The sequence below is a fragment of the Nerophis ophidion genome, linkage group LG08 (assembly GCF_033978795.1).
Source record: "Nerophis ophidion isolate RoL-2023_Sa linkage group LG08, RoL_Noph_v1.0, whole genome shotgun sequence".
Classification (NCBI taxonomy): domain Eukaryota; kingdom Metazoa; phylum Chordata; class Actinopteri; order Syngnathiformes; family Syngnathidae; genus Nerophis; species Nerophis ophidion.
Genome location: NC_084618.1, coordinates 6,832,677 through 6,851,817, shown reverse-complemented (window position 1 = coordinate 6,851,817; position 19,141 = coordinate 6,832,677). Strand labels below are relative to the sequence as shown.

The window sequence follows — 19,141 nt, the reverse complement described above, 5'->3', positions numbered from 1 at the left end:
ATGCACGACTTGTTCAAAAAGGTTAAAAGATAAAAACGGTTTAACCTTTACTAAAAGACGAAGGTGATAAAAACACGATTTTAAAAACGCCATTGACTTGTTCGTCTAGTTTAAAATGGCTGTCTATAGTGACGCCAAGGCTGGTGACTTTGGGACGCACATCATTTTGCAATGGTCCCAAGTCAGTGAGGGCCGGACCAGAAACTAAAATTTCCGTTTTTCCCTCATTCATTATTAAAAAATTCTGGGCTAACCAAGCCTTGACGTCGCATAGACAGTCAACTAGTTGAAAAACTTATTGGGGTGTTACTATTTAGTGGTCAATAGTACGATATATGTACTGTACTGTGCAATCTACTAATAAAAGTTTCAATCAATCCGTTTAGGTCACCTTGTTAGGCGGACATGTAGGAAATAACTCAAGGTTCCTTGTTTATTCTTGGATGTTGGCATTAAAATGTGATCGGGGTGTGTTTTTTAGTGGTGCATTATTAGTAAGATATCGAGGATCAAGATGGAGGGAACATTTCAGTATAATGCACAGTTTTCTTTCATGCAGATTTCTTTTTTATTCTTAGATATTTGAATAAAAACACTGAATTATTTTTAAAACATATATTTTTTAATGGTTATGGTGTATTTAGCTGTGCATTGTACTGAGAGCTAATTGTACGAGACACTTGTGATTTAGGGCTGTATAAATAAACATTGATTGATTGATGGGCTTCACGGTGGCAGAGGGGTTAGTGTGTCTGCCTCACAATACGAAGTTCCTGCAGTCCTGGGTTCAAATCCAGGCTCGGGATCTTTGTGTGGAGTTTGCATGTTCTCCCCGTGAATGCGTGGGTTCCCTCCGGGTACTCCGGCTTCCTCCCACCTCCAAAGACATGCACCTGGGGATAGGTTGATTGGCAACACTAAATAGGCCCCAGTGTGTGAATGTGAGTGTGAATGTTGTCTGTCTATCTGTGTTGGCCCTGCGATGAGGTGGCGACTTGTCCAGGGTGTACCCTGCCTTTCGCCCGATTGTAGCTGAGATAGGCGCCAGCGCCCCCCGTGACCCCGAAAGGGAATAAGCGGTAGAAAATGGATGATTGATTGATAATATTGCCGTTACAATAATAAATTGTATTGGTAAATTACAATCTTTAAACTAGGTCAAAACTCATGCGATTAATGACTATGATATACGCAAATCGATTAAATTGACCCTAGTGTGAATGGGAGTGTGAATGTTGTCTGTCTGTGTTGGCCTGGCGATGAGATGGCGAATTGTCCAGGGTGTACCCCGCCTTCCGCCCGATTGTAGCTGAGATAGGCGCCAGCAACCCCAAAAGGGAATAAGCGGTAGGAAATGGATGAATGGATGGATTTTATTGATACATTTTTGTTGCAGACAATTTAGCGTCACTATAGACAGCGATTTTAAACTAGACAAACAAGTCAATGGCGTTTTAAAATCGTGTTTTTATCACCTTCGTCTTTTAGTAAAGGTTAAACCGTTTTATCTTTTAACCTTTTTGAAGAAGTCGTGCATGCTTTTATTTCAAGTGGCCTGGACTACTGCAATGCACTTTATGCTGGCATTAGCCAAAAAGCTCTCTCCCGGTTGCAGTTAGTCCAGAACGCGGCAGCAGGACTTTTAACAGGGGCCAGGAAACGCCAGCATATAACCCCAATTCTTCAGAGTTTGCACTGGCTCCCTGTTCATTTTAGAATTGATTTGAAAACATTGCAGTTTGTTTTTAAATCTTTACATGGACTGGCACCTCAATATATCTCGGACCTCATCCAAATTTACATCCCTGCGCGCGCTCCGAGGTCCGAAAGCCAGCTCCAGCTCGTGGTGCCCAAGACCAGACTTAAGACCAGGGGAGACAGGGCCTTCTCTGTGGTCGGCCCTAAGCTCTGGAACACTCTGCCCCTCCATGTTCAAACTGCTTCCACAGTGGAGTGTTTTAAGTCTCGTCTTAAGACCCACTTTTATTCTTTGGCTTTTAACACTACGTGAGTTGTGTGGTCCTCTGTGTTTTTTATACACTTTGATTTTTATTTTACTGTTTTAATTGATTTTACCCTTTAAAATAGTTTTTAATCATATTTGTTTTTATTGGTTTTATTTTTATTCATTTTTTGTTTTATTCAGTCATTGGTGGAGCATAATATTGTTTTTAACATGGCTGTGCAGTACTTTGGAAACGTTCTTGTTGTTTAAATGTGCTATATAAATAAAGTGGATTGGATTGGATTAGAAAACAGTTTTTCTCCTCTAGCTTAATATTGGATTTTATTTTTATTGGCATACAATGTATAATGCAGGGCTCTCAAACACGCGGGCCAGTTGCGGCCCGCAAGACGTCATTTTGCGGCTTGCACCTAATATGAAAATTTAATGTTGGTGCGGCCGGCGAGTTATGTATGGATGGCGCTTTACAGCGTCATATTTGTATATCCTCGTTTTTTTCCGGGATACTCCCAATTTTTAGTGTCCCTCCAGGGGTATTTATTCTCCCGAATTTCGCTCAAACCACAATATTAAGGGAGCGCTGTGGAGGCATTGCCTTTAGCGTCCTCTACAACCTGTACAAACAGCGTGCCAGCCTAGCCACTTGTTGTACATGACTTTAAATGGACGCAGTGAGCAACTGCAAGACAAGTTGATCAACAGCCACACAGGTCACACTGAGGGTGGCCGTACAAACAACTTAAACACTGTTACAAATATGATCCACACTGTGAACCCACACCCAAACAAGAATGACAAACACATTTTGGGTGAGCATCCACACCATAACACAACAGAACTAATACCCAGAATCCCATGTAGCCCTAACTCTTTCGGGCTACAACATACACCCCGCCACCCCACTATTGTAGCCCGGAAGAGATCCGCCTCCGCTTGGGATGGTTTCCTGCTGGCTCCGCTGTGAACGGGACTCTCGCTGCTGTGTTGGATCCGCTTTGGACTGGACTCTCGCGACTGTGTTGGATCCATTATGGATTGAACTTTCACAGTATCATGTTAGACCCGCTCGACATCCATTGCTTTCCTCCTCTCCAAGGTTCTCATAGTCATTGTCACCGACGTCCCACTTGGTGTGAGTTTTCCTTGCCCTTATGTGGGCCTACCGAGGATGTTGTAGTGGTTTGTGCAGCCCTTTGAGACACTAGTGATTTAGGGCTATATAAGTAAACATTGATTGATTGATTGATATAATTAATTTTAACACTCTTACTAATATGCGTCACACTGTGAACCCACACCAAACAAGAATGACAAACACATTTCGGGAGAACATCCGCACTGTAACACAACAGAAGAAATACCCAGAATCCCATGCATCTCTTCCGGGCCACATTATACACCCCTGCCCCCCCCCCCAAACACGCCCACCTCAACCGACGCACGGAGGGGGGTAGGGGAGTGTGTATAATGTGGCCTGGAAGAGATTCATCTAAAATGAGTTTGACACCCCTGATTTAATGGGTTATACACAGTTACCATATAACTAAACACTGTAATTATATGAAGTTGTATTTTGTGAGGAAAAAAGAACTAATCAAACATTTTTGCCATTCAAAAAAAAAAAAGAAAAAATGTTTCCTGGAAAATAAACATAAATTACGTTTTAAGCAGGTGAGTGACATATTTGTGGCCACTAGAGGGCAGACTGCATTTTTACTTGTATCTCACTAGCATTCATGGAGTTGCAGTGTAGATAAGCCGTGCCTCTTCATGGCAATTTATGCAAATGTGAACGAAAGAAAATAGAAAACCCCACAAGGCTTTTATTTTGACATCTCTTAATAGTCAATTTACCCGTGCATGTTTTGTACTTTGACAACAGGGAGGAGATCACAGACGCGGAGAGGACCAACAAGCCCAGTGGGAAGTATCACTACTGTCTGATGATCAGTAAGACCTGCAAGGAGTCCACCAAGAGCATTCCTGCCAGAGGTGGCGCTCCTAAAAACGAATACATGTTCATCAACGCCGAGGAGGAGTTCTTCTATGAGGTTCGGTCACGGAAATGACACGTATGAATAAAAACATGATAGTAATGATGTTTTTGTCCGCTTGCAGCAGGCCACCCTCAAGTTCCACTTCTCCGTCCAGGCAGACGCGGATACGTGCTTGACCGGGAGGTGGTCCTTCGACGACGTCCCCATGAAGCCTTTCAGGACGGTCATGTTGATCCCGGCAGACAGGATGTCCTCCATCATGGACAAACTCAAAGAATACTTGACCGTTTGAACGGCCAAAAGACAGACATTCAAATCCCCGCAAAAATATGACTGTGAATTATGAATTTACATCATTAAAAAAATCATGTTTAACAGAATTTATTGAACTATTTTTCTAGCGATGACAAATCTTCATGAAGAGAGCTTAAACTACAGGCTTGTGAAGAAGTATCAGGACCAGAGAAAGCGGAGGACATTAAAACCCACTCAGGTGCTCTCCTGCTTTGTTAATCAGTATAAAATGTGCACTACAGTTAAAATACAACTTGTATGGTGTTGCTAATAATACAGTTTTGTTCACATCCCAGACTGTTCACTTCTTTCCCATTCTCTACTGAATGACACACCTGTCAGAAGACTGCTCACTGCTGTTATTGTTAGCAACACTGTTCACTTGGTGTCTCTCGTCCTTACAAGCTGATGCTCTGTCAGGATCCAGCAGGTCTTGCAGTATCTCTTTGCTCTCGCTAGGGGGCAGATTGTAGAAGAAGTACAGCGGGGCCATTTGAGTGAAGCTGCGCGGAGAGGACAGTAAAAACAGGTAAGAATATGAGAGTGCTCAGTTTTGAAGTATTTTTCCCCATGAAAAAGGCCAATTGAATGTATTTGTAGTGGTGAAGTACATTGCTTCTACTTTTAGTTGATTAACGTGGAGCCCAACTTAAACAATCCAATCCAATCCACTTTATTTATATAGCACATTTAAACAACAATAACGTTTCCAAAGTGCTGCACAGCCATGTTAAAAACAATTGTAAAAAAAATAAAATAAAAAAAAGTATATATATATATATATATATATATATATTATGCTCCACCAATGACTGAATAAAAACAAAAAATAAATAAATATAAAAACAAATATGATTAAAAACTATTTTAAAGGGTAAAATCAATTAAAACAGTAAAATAGAAATCAAAATGTATAAAAAACACAGAGGACAACAGAGGACCACACAACTCACGTAGTGTTAAAAGCCATCCATCCATCCATCATCTTCCGCTTATCCGAGGTCGGGTCGCGAGGGCAGCAGCCTAAGCAGGGAAGCCCAGACTTCCCTATCTCCACCCACTTCGTCTAGCTCTTCCCGGGGGATCCCGAGGCGTTCCCAGGCCAGCCGGGAGACATAGTCTTCCCAACGTGTCCTGGGTCTTCCCCGTGGCCTCCTACCGGCTGTACGTGCCCTAAACACCTCTCTAGGGAGGCGTTCGGGTGGCATCCTGACCAGATGGCCGAACCACTTCATCTGGCTCCTCTCGATGTGGAGGAGCAGCGGCTTTACGTTGAGCTCCTCCCGGATGGCAGAGCTTCTCACCCTATCTCTAAGGGAGAGACCCGAACTCATTTCGGCCGCTTGTACCCGTGATCTTATCCTTTCGGTCATGACCCAAAGCTCGTGACCATAGGTGAGGATGGGAACGTAGATCGGCCGGTAAATTGAGAGCTTTGCCTTCCGGCTCAGCTCCTTCTTCACCACAACGGATCGATACAACGTCCGCATTACTGAAGACGCCGCACCGATCCGCCTGTCGATCTCACGATCCACTCTTCCCCCACTCGTGAACAAGACTCCTAGGTACTTGAACTCCTCCACTTGGGGCAGGGGTGTTAAAAGCCAAAGAATAAAAGTGGGTCTTAAGACGAGACTTAAAACACTCCACTGTGGAAGCAGTTTGAACACGGAGCGGCAGAGTGTTCCAGAGCTTAGGGCCGACCACAGAGAAGGCCCTGTCTCCCCTGGTCTTAAGTCTGGTCTTGGGCACCACGAGCTGGAACTGGCTCTCGGACCTCAGAGCGCGCGCAGGGATGTAAATTTGGATGAGGTACGAGATATATTGAGGTGCCAGTCCATGTAAAGATTTAAAAACAAACAGCAATGTTTTCAAATCAATTCTAAAATGAACAGGGAGCCAGTGCAAACTCTGAAGAATTGGGGTTATATGCTGGCGTTTCCTGGCCCCTGTTAAAAGTCCTGCTGCCGCGTTCTGGACTAACTGCAACCGGGAGAGAGCTTTTTGGCTAATGCCAGCATTGCAGTAGTCCAGGCGACTTGAAATAAAAGCATGCACGACTTGTTCAAAAAGGTTAAAAGATAAAAACGGTTTAACCTTTACTAAAAGACGAAGGTGATAAAAACACGATTTTAAAACGCCATTGACTTGTTTGTCTAGTTTAAAATGGCTGTCTATAGTGACGCCAAGGCTGGTGACTTTGGGACGCACATCATTTTGCAATGGTCCCAAGTCAGTGAGGGCCGGACCAGAAACTAAAATTTCCGTTTTTCCCTCATTCATTATTAAAAAATTCTGGGCTAACCAAGCCTTGACGTCACATAGACAGTCAACAAGTTGAAAAACTTATTGGGGTGTTACTATTTAGTGGTCAATAGTACGATATATGTACTGTACTGTGCAATCTACTAATAAAAGTTTCAATTAATCCGTTTAGATCACCTTGTTAGGCGGACATGTAGGAAATAACTCAAGGTTCTTTATTTATTCTTAGATGTTGGCATTAAAATGTGATCGGGGTGTGTTTTTTAGTGGTGCATTATTGGTAAGATATCGAGGGTCAAGATGGAGGGAACATTTCAGTATAATGCACAGTTTTCTTTCATGCAGATTTCTTTTTTATTCTTAGATATGTGAATAAAAACTGAATTATTTTTAAAACATATATTTTTTAATTGTTATGGTGTATTTAGCTGTGCATTGTAATGAGAGCTAATTGTACGAGACACTTGTGATTTAGGGCTGTATAAATAAACATTGATTGATTAATGGGCTTCACGGTGGCAGAGGGGTTAGTGCGTCTGCCTCACAATACGAAGGTCCTGCAGTCCTGGGTTCAAATCCAGGCTCGGGATCTTTCTGTGTGGAGTTTGCATGTTCTCCCCGTGAATGCGTGGGTTCCCTCCGGGTACTCCGGCTTCCTCCCACTTCCAAAGACATGCACCTGGGGATAGGTTGATTGGCAACTCTAAATTGGCCCTAGTGTGTGAATGTTGTCAGTCTATCTGTGTTGGCCCTGCGATGAGGTGGCGACTTGTCCAGGGTGTACCCTGCCTTTCGCCCGATTGTAGCTGAGATAGGCGCCAGCGCCCCCCGTGACCCCGAAAGGGAATAAGCGGTAGAAAATGGATGATTGATTGATAATATTGCCGTTACAATAATAAATTGTATTGGTAAATTACAATCTTTAAACTAGGTCAAAACTCATGCGATTAATGACTATGATATACGCAAATCGATTAAATTGACCCTAGTGTGAATGGGAGTGTGAATGTTGTCTGTGTTGGCCCTGCGATGAGATGGCAACTTGTCCAGGGTGTACCCCGCCTTCCGCCCGATTGTAGCTGAGATAGGCGCCAGCAACTCCAAAAGGGAATAAGCGGTGGGAAATGGATGATTGGATGGATTTTATCGATACATTTTTGTTGCAGACAATTTAGCGTCACTATAAACAGCGATTTTAAACTAGACAAACAAGTCAATGGCGTTTTAAAATCGTGTTTTTATCACCTTCGTCTTTTAGTAAAGGTTAAACCGTTTTTATCTTTTAACCTTTTTGAACAAGTCGTGCATGCTTTTATTTCAAGTCGCCTGGACTACTGCAATGCACTTTATGCTGGCATTAGCCAAAAAGCTCTCTCCCGGTTGCAGTTAGTCCAGAACGCGGCAGCACGACTTTTAACAGGGGCCAGGAAACGCCAGCATATAATCCCAATTCTTCAGAGTTTGCACTGGCTCCCTGTTCATTTTAGAATTGATTTGAAAACATTGCTGTTTGTTTTTAAATCTTTACATGGACTGGCACCTCAATATATCTCGGACCTCATCCAAATTTACATCCCTGCGCGCGCTCTGAGGTCCGAGAGCCAGTTCCAGCTCGTGGTGCCCAAGACCAGACTTAAGACCAGGGGAGACAGGGCCTTCTCTGTGGTCGGCCCTAAGCTCTGGAACACTCTGCCCCTCCATGTTCAAACTGCTTCCACAGTGGAGTGTTTTAAGTCTCGTCTTAAGACCCACTTTTATTCTTTGGCTTTTAACACTACGTGAGTTGTGTGGTCCTCTGTGTTTTTTATACACTTTGATTTTTATTTTACTGTTTTAATTGATTTTACCCTTTAAAATAGTTTTTAATCATATTTGTTTTTATTGGTTTTATTTTTATTCATTTTTTGTTTTATTCAGTCATTGGTGGAGCATAATATTGTTTTTAACATGGCTGTGCAGTACTTTGGAAACGTTCTTGTTGTTTAAATGTGCTATATAAATAAAGTGGATTGGATTGGATTAGAAAACAGTTTTTCTCCTCTAGCTTAATATTGGATTTTATTTTTATTGGCATACAATGTATAATGCAGGGCTCTCAAACACGCGGGCCAGTTGCGGCCCGCAAGACGTCATTTTGCGGCTTGCACCTAATATGAAAATTTAATGTTGGTGCGGCCAGCGAGTTATGTATGGATGGCGCTTTACAGCGTCATATTTGTATATCCTCGTTTTTTTCCGGGATACTCCCAATTTTTAGTTTCCCTCCAGGGGTATTTATTCTCCCGAATTTCGCTCAAACCACAATATTAAGGGAGCGCTGTGGAGGCATTGCCTTTAGCGTCCTCTACAACCTGTACAAACAGCGTGCCAGCCTAGCCACTTGTTGTACATGACTTTAAATGGACGCAGTGAGCAACTGCAAGACAAGTTGATCAACAGCCACACAGGTCACACTGAGGGTGGCCGTACAAACAACTTTAACACTGTTACAAATATGATCCACACTGTGAACCCACACCCAAACAAGAATGACTAACACATTTTGGGTGAGCATCCGCACCGTAACACAAAATAACTAATACCCAGAATCCCATGTAGGCCTAACTCTTCCGGGCTACAACATACCCCCCACCCCATTGTAGCCCGGAAGAGTTAGGGCTGCATTGGATTCTGGGTATTTTTTCTGTTGTGTTACGGTGGGGATGTTCTCCCAAAATGTGTTTGTCAATCTTGTTTGGTGTTGGTTTACAGTGTGGTGCAAAGTTGTTTATACGGCCACCCTCAGTGTGACCTGTATGGCTGTTGACCAAGTATGTCTTGCAGTCACTTCCTTGTGGTTGTAGAAGCTTCATACAACTTGTGACCGGACCGGTACACTCTTTGTATGGTGGAAAATCGGACGAGACGACAGGTTGGAGAGGATCCTAGTGGCACTGCCATCACGGCACACCCCTGATATTGTTGTCCGAGTGATAACCGGGAGAGTTATTGCCCTGTGAGACAGTCGGGAGGGGCACTGATAATCGGTTCTTTCCCGGAAAGATCGTGGGATTTGGCAAATATGTTGCTAGGACGGGAAAGCCATTCAAAGAAAGTGAATTCATTAAAAAGTGCATGTTGGATTTTTTTAAGAAATCTTTGAAATCACCCAGTTTTTGCATCCAGTGGCCCCCAGGTAAATTGAGTTTGAGACCTCTGGTATAATGTTGGATTTGTGTTTAGATAAATATTTTATTTAAGACAAAGGATGTAGGTTTGCACTTTATTTGCATACTATGTACAATGCTACATTGTTGTTTACATAAATATTTTATTCAATAAAGAGGTTATTCCTCAGAGGAAACTTAGTATTTTGAAAAATATTCTATACAAAGTAATTATGTTCGTACCATGTATTCTATAAATTGTGGCATTGTTCGTCTCCTATTGAACTAGTTTTTATACAACAACAGCAACATTTTATTTGAATTATTTGTCCTCTGTAGTTATTGTAAACTTTAAAAAGTAGGGGGGGGGGAACGGAATAAATCTGAAATTCAGCACAGGCCAAAAATTTTGGACACACTTCTAATTCAATGTATTTTCTTCATTTTCATGACTAATGATCTATTTTTAACGATGGATTCCGATGCGTCATCTATGTTGCTGCTCCTCGATCTTAGCGCTGCTTTCGATACCGTCGATCATAATATTTTATCAGAACGTATCAAAACACGAATTGGTATGTCAGACTTAGCCCTGTATTGGTTTAACTCTTATCTTACTGATAGGATCCAGTGCGTCGCCCATAACAATGTGACCTCGGACTACGTTAAGGTAACGTGTGGAGTTCCCCAGGGTTCGGTCCTTAGCCCTGCACTCTTCAGCATCTACATGCTGCCGCTAGGTGACATCATACGCAAATACGGTGTTAGCTTTCACTGTTATGCTGATGACACCCAACTCTACATGCCCCTAAAGCTGACCAACACGCCGGATTGTAGTCAGCTGGAGGCGTGTCTTAATGAAATTAAACAATGGATGTCCGCTAACTTTTTGCAACTCAACGCCAAAAAAACGGAAATGCTGATTATCGGTCCTGCTAGACACCGACCTCTATTTAATAATACAACTTTAACATTTGACAACCAAACAATTAAACAAGGCGACACGGTAAAGAATCTGGGTATTATCTTCGACCCAACTCTCTCCTTTGAGGCACTCATTAAAAGCGTTACTAAAACAGCCTTCTTTCATCCCAAGCGGAGGCGGATCAGCAGCGCAGAGATGCCCCCAGTCGATACATAGGCAAGCAGTACATGGCCACCGGATCGGACCGGACCCCATCCACAAGGGAGAGTGGGACATAGGATAAAAAGAAAAGAAGCGGCAGATCAACTGGTCTAAAAAGGGAGTCTATTTAAAGGCTAGAGTATACAAATGAGTTTTAAGGTGAGACTTAAATGCTTCTACTGAGGTGGCATCTCGAACTTTTACCCGGAGGGCATTCCAGAGTACTGGAGCCCGAAATGAAAACGCTCTATAGCCTGCAGACTTTTTTTGGGCTTTGGGAATCACTAATAAGCCGGAGTCCTTTGAACGCAGATTTCTTGCCGGGACATATGGTACAATACAAATCGGCAAGATAGGATGGAGCTAGACCGTGTAGTATTTCATACGTAAGTAGTAAAACCTTAAAGTCACATCTTAAGTGCACAGGAAGCCAGTGCAGGTGAGCCAGTACAGGCGTAATTTGATCAAACTTTCTTGTTCTTGTCAAAAGTCGCAGCCGCATTTTGTACCAACTGTAATCTTTTAATGCTAGACATGGGGAGACCCGAAAATAATACGTTACAGTAGTCGAGGCGAGACGTAACAAAAGCATGGATAATGATCTCAGCGTCTTTAGTGGACAGAATGGAGCGAATTTTAGCGATATAACGGAGATGAAAGAAGGCTGTTTTAGTAATGCGCTGCTGATCCGCCTCCGCTTGGGATGGTTTCCTGCTGGCTCCGCTGTGAGCGGGACTCTCGCTGCTGTGTTGGATCCGCTTTGGACTGGACTCTCGCGACTGTTGGATCCATTATGGATTGAACTTTCACAGTATCATGTTAGACCCGCTCAACATCCATTGCTTTCCTCCTCTCCAAGGTTCTCATAGTCATCATTGTCACCGACGTCCCACTGGGTGTGAGTTTTCCTTGCCCTTATGTGGGCCTACCGGGGATGTGGTAGTGGTTTGTGTTGTGTTTGTGCAGCCTTTGAGACACTAGTGATTTAGGGCTATATAAGTAAACATTGATTGATTGATTGATTGACTATTTGTATTGTACATTGTCCCTGAAGGAATAAAAACTATGACACATGTGACGTGAAAACCCTTCCACCTCTTGAAGCTCATCGAGAGAATGCCAAGAGTGTGCAAAGCAGTAATCAGAGCAAAAGGGTGGTTATTTTGAAGAAACTAGGATATAAAACAGTTTTCAGTTATTTCACATTTTTTTGGTTAAATACAAAACTCCACATGTGTTCATTCGTAGTTTTGATGCCATGAATTGATTAACGTGGACCCCGACTTAAAGAAGATGAAAAACTTATTCGGGGGTTACCATTTAGTGGTCAATTGTACTGAATATGTACAATTGGGATCAAAATTATTCAATCCCCACACAATTTTGGTGTTTTAGCAAGTTGGACATTTATTCCGTATTTTGTTTATAGTCATATCAAATAAAGATGTGTCAAATAGACAAATGCAACTTAAATTGTAACACTGTATTTTACAAAATACCAAAAAAAGGACATTTTTCTTAATATCTCATTGACAAAATGATTCAACCCCTTAGTTCCATGCATCTTTAGTACTTAGTAGAACACCCTTTGGCAGTAATGACATCCTTCAAAGGTGATACACAAGCTTCTTGCAAGCATCTACAGCTATTTTAGCCCATTCCTCTTGGGCAAAGGCCTCCAGTTCTTTCATATTCTTGGGCTTGTGTGCTGCAACTGCCTTCTTCAAGTCCCACCACAGCTTTTCTAGAGGATTTAGGTCTGGCCACTGTGAAGGCCACTCCAGACTCTTCCAGCCCTTCTTCTGCAACCACTCTGATGTTGATTTGGAGGTATGCTTGGGATCCTGTTGGAAGGTCCAACGTCTCCAAGCCTCAGCTTCGTCACTGACTTCACGACATTTGCAGCTAATATATCCTGCTAGGAAATAGAATTCATAATGCCTGGAACGCGATGAAGATTCCCAGTACCTGAGGCAGAGAAACAGCCCCAGAGCATGATTGACCCCCCACCATGCTTAACAGTAGGCAAAGTGTTCATTTTTTCTCCTCCAGACATAACGTTGATTCATAGGCCTAAAGAGTTCCAGTTTTGTCTCATCACTCCATAGAACAGTTTCCCAAAACCTTTGGGGTTTGTCCAGATGATTTTTGGCATTCTGGAGTCTATTTTTCTTGTGCCTGGTAGTCAGAAGTGGGGTGCGCATGGGAGTTCTGGCATGGAGGCCTTCATCTCGTAGTGTGAGCCTTATTGTCTGGGACGAAACCTGCGTTCCCCCCTCTGCAATGTCCTGTTGTAGTTCCTCAGCTGTTACCCGGGGGTTTTTCACCACTGTACGCACACAGCATCCTCTTTCTACCACGCCCAGGTAGTGTTTCCACTTTGCCTTTAGCTTTAAACTTGTGAATTATGCTCCCAACTGTGTCTCTTAGAATGTGTAATGTCTTTGCTATTTTCTTATATCCATATCCTTTCTTATAAAGAAAAAATACCTCCTCTCTTGACTTCTTTGACCACTCCCTGGACTTCACCATGTTGCAAATACACCATTGACCATCTACAAGAAGCTGAGCGTCACAGTCTTTTTCAAACAGTTTATTGTTGCTCGTTATGGTTCTAATCACATCTACAGGTGTTTCCAACACCTGAATGAAAATACCTTATTAAAAGTCTGTTCTTAAGAGTCATGATCTTCAAGCGGTTGAATAATTTTGTCAATGAGATATTAAGAAAAATGTCCTTTTTTGGTAGTTTGTAAAATACAGTGTTACAATTTAAGTTGCATTCGTCTATTTGACACATCTTTATTTGATATGACTATAAACAAAATACGGAATAAATGTCCAACTTGCTAAAACACCAAAATTGTGTGGGGGTTGAATTATTTTGATCACAACTGTACTGTGCAATCTACTAATAAAAGTTTCAATCAATCTACAAAGTCATGAAAATAAAGAAAACCCATTGAATGAGAAGGTGTCCAAACTTTTGGCCTGTACTGTATATTTTTCTGACTTATTTTTAGACTATATCATTCAGACCTAGCTGAGATTAATCAGTCAATTTATTCTGAATTCACATTTTCCTTAATGATCAGTGATAAGGAATTACCCAATTCCCAAAAATTATAGATAGATAGATAGTACTTTATTGATTCCTTCAGGAGAGTTCCTTCAGGAAAATTACAATTATTATTATTAGCAAAATGTTTGGAAAAAAAAAAGGTTGTGTGACAATAAAATTGCATTTGTGTCAATATTGGGGTCTTAAGTTGATTTAAGTGATGCACACAAGTAATAACCTGTGATTTTATACTGATTTTCTCTGTATGGCAGAATTTTAGATCTGCCTAAGATGGTGCAGGTGTACCTAATGAAGTGTCCAGTGAGAGTACAACCACAACAAAGATCCTAAACAGAGAGAGTACTCACACTTCAGGTGAAATCTGCGACACTATCCTCATGCAGTTATTGTCCGACAGCGTGTACTCGTGGAAGACCACCCACTCGGGCACCCCCAGCTTGCTGGACTGCGGGCCGTAGGCGGACGTGGGCTGCACCTGGGCCAGGTGCTTGTGAGCCAGGATGAAGTAGTTCCCCGAGCCGTCCACGTCCCGGGCGATCTGCATGAAGAAGCCCGCCAGCAGCGCTCGCTTCAGGTTGGACGCGTTGCCCCTGGTGCCGAACGCTGCCTCCGAGACGGGGAGCTCGATCCTGTTCAGGGTGTCCATCAGCTCCGACCGCACCTGCTCGGCCATCTTCAGGGCGGAATGATCCAGAAAATGATCCCGGCACCACTTTTCTGCGCCGACGTCTGCAAAGGAGAAGGCGGTGTTGAGAAGACGGTGTTGAGCGCGTCCTGATTGGAGGAGGGTCTCACATGGCGCCCTCTGGCTTCTCTTGAAGGCGTTGTACACGTTGATGAGGGTGAAGTGGTCGCCCTCCGGGTGCCGGAACTTTCTGCGACACTGCACGGCCTCGTGGGTCACGGAAGACGGCGGCTCCAGGAAGCAGCTCGGAGCTGACGGAAGAAGGCCGTTTACCGGTGTGTTGCATGGGTGTGTGTGGGCGTACCTAAAGAAGCGCCACCTGACAGCATGGCGGCGACGGTCAGCATCTCGCTCACGCAGTCGAACTCGCAGGACGCCAGCACGGCTTTGGCCATCTGAGGCTCCAGGGGGATCTCCGACATGATGATGCCCATCTCCGAGAGGTTGCCGTCGTCGTCCAAGGCGGCCAGGTAGTCCAGTTCCTCCAGAGCCTGCATGAGACCCTCAGGATCTGCACGCCTCAAGGAAAGAAGGTACTTGTTTTCACTCCAATCACACTCCTTGTGGAATTATTACAACACATGCCGGTTATTAACCAGCGTGTTGCTGGCATTAAATTCTAAAGTTAATGATTATTTGCAACAACAAAAAGTTTATCAGATTGAACATCAAATATGTTGTCTTTGTAGCATATTCAACTGAATATGGATTGAAAAGGATTTGTATTCCGTTTATATTTACATCTAACACAATTTCCCAACTCATATGGAAACAGGGTTCGTACATTTAAAAAGAAAATTCTGGCAACTAAGCTGCTAGCTTTTTCCATAAAACCCCCCTCCAAAAACAGTAGTACTGTTTTTCCATCCATCCATCCATCCATCCATCCATCTTCTTCCGCTTATCCGAGGTCGGGTCGCGGGGGCAGCAGCCTAAGCAGGGAGACCCAGACTTCCCTCTCCCGAGGCGTTCCCAGGCCAGCCGGGAGACATAGTCTTCCCAACGTGTCCTGGGTCTTCCCCGTGGCCTCCTACCGGTTGGACGTGCCCTAAACACCTCCCTAGGGAGGCGTTCGGGTGGCATCCTGACCAGATGCCCGAACCACCTCATCTGGCTCCTCTCGATGTGGAGGAGCAGCGGATTTACTTTGAGTTCCTCCCGGATGGCAGAGCTTCTCACCCTATCTCTAAGGGAGAGACTCATTTGGGCCGCTTGTACCCGTGATCTTATCCTTTCGGTCATGACCCAAAGCTCATGACCATAGGTGAGGATGGGAACGTAGATCGATCTGTAAATTGAGAGCTTCGCCTTCCGGCTCAGCCCCTTCTTCACCACAACAGATCAGTACAACGTCCGCATTACTGAAGACGCCGCACCGATCCGCCTGTCGATCTCACGATCCACTCTTCCCCCACTCGTGAACAAGACTCCTAGGTACTTGAACTCCTCCACTTGGGGCAGGGTCTCCTCCCCAACCCGGAGATGGCACTCCACCCTTTTCCGGGCGAAAACCATGGACTCGGATTTGGAGGTGCTGATTCTCATTCCGGCCGCTTCACACTCGGCTGCGAACCGATCCAGTTACTGTAAAATATAGCGTTTTACGGTATATACTGTTTTTCCATATACCGTAAAACGCTATATTTTACAGTAACATTTTATAAATGTAAGGTTTTTACTGTAAAATCGACTAAAGTCGACTGAAAACAATTTATATAATTAATAATTATTGGCTGTTAAAAGTGGCCCTTTGATGGCAGACATAACTGGCTCTCAATGAAAACCAGTTTGACATCCCCTTGTTTAGCACAACTTTGAACAGTTTGGGGAAGTCTTGTCAAGTCACCCATGTGTGGTGTACAAGTCTGTGGGACCCATTTATTTTTTATTAAAACAAAAATTATACAATTAATTAATTTTTCAAACTGAGATGCACTGAATTTGGCTTATTTTCTGTGAAGAACATATATCAGAATACATAATTAATGACCACACACCATTACAGTGGACCCAGGGCTAATAGACGTGTGGAAATTGATGTTCTGTGTAACACACACACACACACACACACACACACACACACACACACACACACAGGAGGTGGATAAGAGTGTAGGCACACACTCAGAAAGCTGGCGTGCACATCACTTGTGCACGCCAGCTTTCCGAGACTCTTATTTTGTTAGCGCAGGCAGCATGAAGCAGGGCTTTTATTGTGAAGATAGGAAATGTGCAGTCGGCCTTTAGAGTTTTGACGGAAGGGACGGCGCGAAAGTCTGTTGAAATAAAAAGTGTTTCTCGCCTTCCTCTGTCATTTTTTCATAATAATGAACTGGCAGCAGCCAGCGTCATCTCACAAGACCCTCGGGTGCCGTGAATGTCAATCAAGCAAGCTACGGAATTTGCCGCCAATGTTTTTCTTGTAAAGTGTATGGAAGCTGGATGAATTAGATGCCAAAAACCAACCACTTTCATGTGGTATTGTACAGAAAGGACAGCTTTTTTTCTCCTCCATTTGAAAATGTGGGCGTTATCATCATTACTGTCTGATTCCAATCAATGCAAGTCATCAGAATCAGGTAATACACCAACTTATATTCTTGTCTTTGTGAAAGAAAGGCAAGAATTGTATTATCATTAAACACATTTAACTTGTTTACAAAAATGTCTCTTTCATAAATAAATAAATATAAATGATATATATAAATGAGGTAGATCCCCTCGAGTTGGTCAATTGAAAAGTAGCTCGCCTGCAGAAAAAGTGTGGGCACCCCTGGGTTAAGGTAACAATATGCACAAAATGCAAACACTGGCTGAGTAACAACAATATGAATATTACACAAGGGTTAAAGCATTTCGGAGGAGTTTGGTGTGGAAGATACTTTATAAAGCTCCTTGACAGACAAACTAAAATATTTTCTCCACTTCCAGTGTTCATATCTGGCCGCCCTAACGAGACACGTTGCGTAACGAGCTGACCTCTTTTTGCCCCGGCCCGTCCAACAAAGGCTGGCAGCGGTCGCTCCTGTCGGCTCGGCTAACTCACGCCCGAGCGACCCCAAACAGACGAGCACAACGAGTTCACCCGAGCACACTGGATGAGGTCCGTGGGAACAAAAACTACAAATTAACGGTCTGCTCACCTGGTCTGTGGATGAACTCGCACTGTCCCAGACCTCCGATCTCCATCCTTTTGAGGAAGAGAACCGTGGACGTGATGTTGGACTCCAGGATCCGAGGCGACCTCCGCGTGGGAAGCTGCCCGTCGTCGGGGTATAAACGGAAACATTTACCTGGGGAAAGACACGGGACAATCAGGACCAGGTGGTCCGAGCTAGCAGTCGGCGTGACAGACGCTACCTGCCGGTCCACACAGATCCTTGCGGAGCTCCGCCTGACAACGACTGATGGACTGCAGCACCTCGGCGTTGGCTCGTATTCTCGGATTGTAAACCTACCAAAGTCGGAAAAATCTGCAATCAGAAGCGTGCGCTCTGACAAGAACGAGGCAGCAGACGCCACTGATCTTTGTCAGGCCAGGTGCATGTTTTTGGAGGTTTTAGGAAGCCGGAGTACCCGGAGGGAACCCACGCAGTCACGGGGAGGACATGCAAACTCCACACAGAAAGATCCCGAGCCCGGGATTGAACTCAGGACTACTCAGGACCTTCGTATTGTGAGGCAGACGCACTAACCAATCTGTGATATTACATTTTACAGCATGTATCGTCCAATAATATCGAAAGTCCGATATCATCGGTATTCTCGGATTGTAAACCTACCAAAGTCGGGAAAATCTGCAATCAGCAGCGTGCGCTCTGACAAGAACGAGGCAGCAGACGCCACTGGTGTTTGTCAGGCCAGGTGCATGTTTTTGGAGGTTTTAGGAAGCCGGAGTACCCGGAGGGAACCCACGCAGTCACGGGGAGAACATGCAAACTCCACACAAAGATCCCGAGCCCGGGATTGAACTCAGGACTACTCAGGACCTTCGTATTGTGAGGCAGACGCACTAACCAATCTGTGATATTACATTTTAAAGCATGTATCGTCCGATAATATCGAAAGTCCGATATCATCGGTATTCTCGGATTGTAAACCTACCAAAGTCGGGAAAATCTGCAATCAGCAGCGTGCGCTCTGACAAGAACGAGGCAGCAGACGCCACTGGTGTTTGTCAGGCCAGGTGCATGTTTTTTGAGGTTTTAGGAAGCCGGAGTACCCGGAGGGAACCCACGCAGTCACGGGGAGAACATGCAAACTCCACACAAAGATCCCGAGCCCGGGATTGAACTCAGGACTACTCAGGACCTTCGTATTGTGAGGCAGACGCACTAACCAATCTGTGATATTACATTTTAAAGCATGTATCGTCCGATAATATCGAAAGTCGGATATCATCGGTATTCTCGGATTGTAAACCTACCAAAGTCGGAAAAATCTGCAATCAGCAGCGTGCGCTCTGACAAGAACGAGGCAGCAGACGCCACTGGTCTTTGTCAGGCCAGGTGCATGTTTTTGGAGGTTTTAGGAAGCCGGAGTACCCGGAGGGAACCCACGCAGTCACGGGGAGAACATGC

General features: G+C 44.0%; 2 protein-coding genes across 4 annotated transcripts in view; one reads left to right on the top strand and one right to left on the bottom strand.

The window, feature by feature from the left end:
* Positions 1–2,618: 2,618 nt before the first annotated feature.
* LOC133557143 (protein BCCIP homolog) lies at positions 2,619–4,552 on the top strand. The gene is made up of 3 exons (XM_061907387.1): positions 2,619–2,676; positions 3,812–4,017; positions 4,085–4,552. The coding sequence occupies exons 1-3, from the start codon at positions 2,619–2,621 to the stop codon at positions 4,253–4,255; spliced, it is 435 nt and encodes a 144-aa protein (XP_061763371.1). The 3' UTR covers positions 4,256–4,552.
* Positions 4,329–19,141, bottom strand: part of dhx32a (DEAH (Asp-Glu-Ala-His) box polypeptide 32a) — a 27,420-nt gene continuing 12,607 nt past the window's right edge. The window contains exons 5-10 of one of the 3 annotated variants that reach the window (XM_061907557.1): positions 17,922–18,015; positions 17,705–17,854; positions 14,881–15,072; positions 14,672–14,812; positions 14,224–14,605; positions 4,329–4,712 (exon numbers count right to left, since the gene is read on the bottom strand). In XM_061907557.1, coding sequence (XP_061763541.1) covers positions 4,577–4,712; positions 14,224–14,605; positions 14,672–14,812; positions 14,881–15,072; positions 17,705–17,854; positions 17,922–18,015 — 1,095 coding nt within the window. In that variant the 3' untranslated portion in view covers positions 4,329–4,576. Of the gene's footprint in view, positions 4,761–14,223; positions 14,813–14,880; positions 15,073–17,704; positions 17,855–17,921; positions 18,016–19,141 lie in introns of all 3 variants that reach the window. The other 2 variants (XM_061907556.1, XM_061907555.1) reach the window with 2 other exon arrangements.

Coding starts and splice junctions, on each gene's coding strand:
- LOC133557143 (XM_061907387.1), top strand. CDS start 2,619: ATGACTTTAAATGGACGCAGTGAGCAACTGCAAGACAAGTTGATCAAC. Junction 2,677..3,811: donor GTTGATCAACAGCCACACAG/GTCACACTGAGG, acceptor ATCTCTTAATAG/TCAATTTACCCGTGCATGTT. Junction 4,018..4,084: donor AGGAGGAGTTCTTCTATGAG/GTTCGGTCACGG, acceptor GTCCGCTTGCAG/CAGGCCACCCTCAAGTTCCA.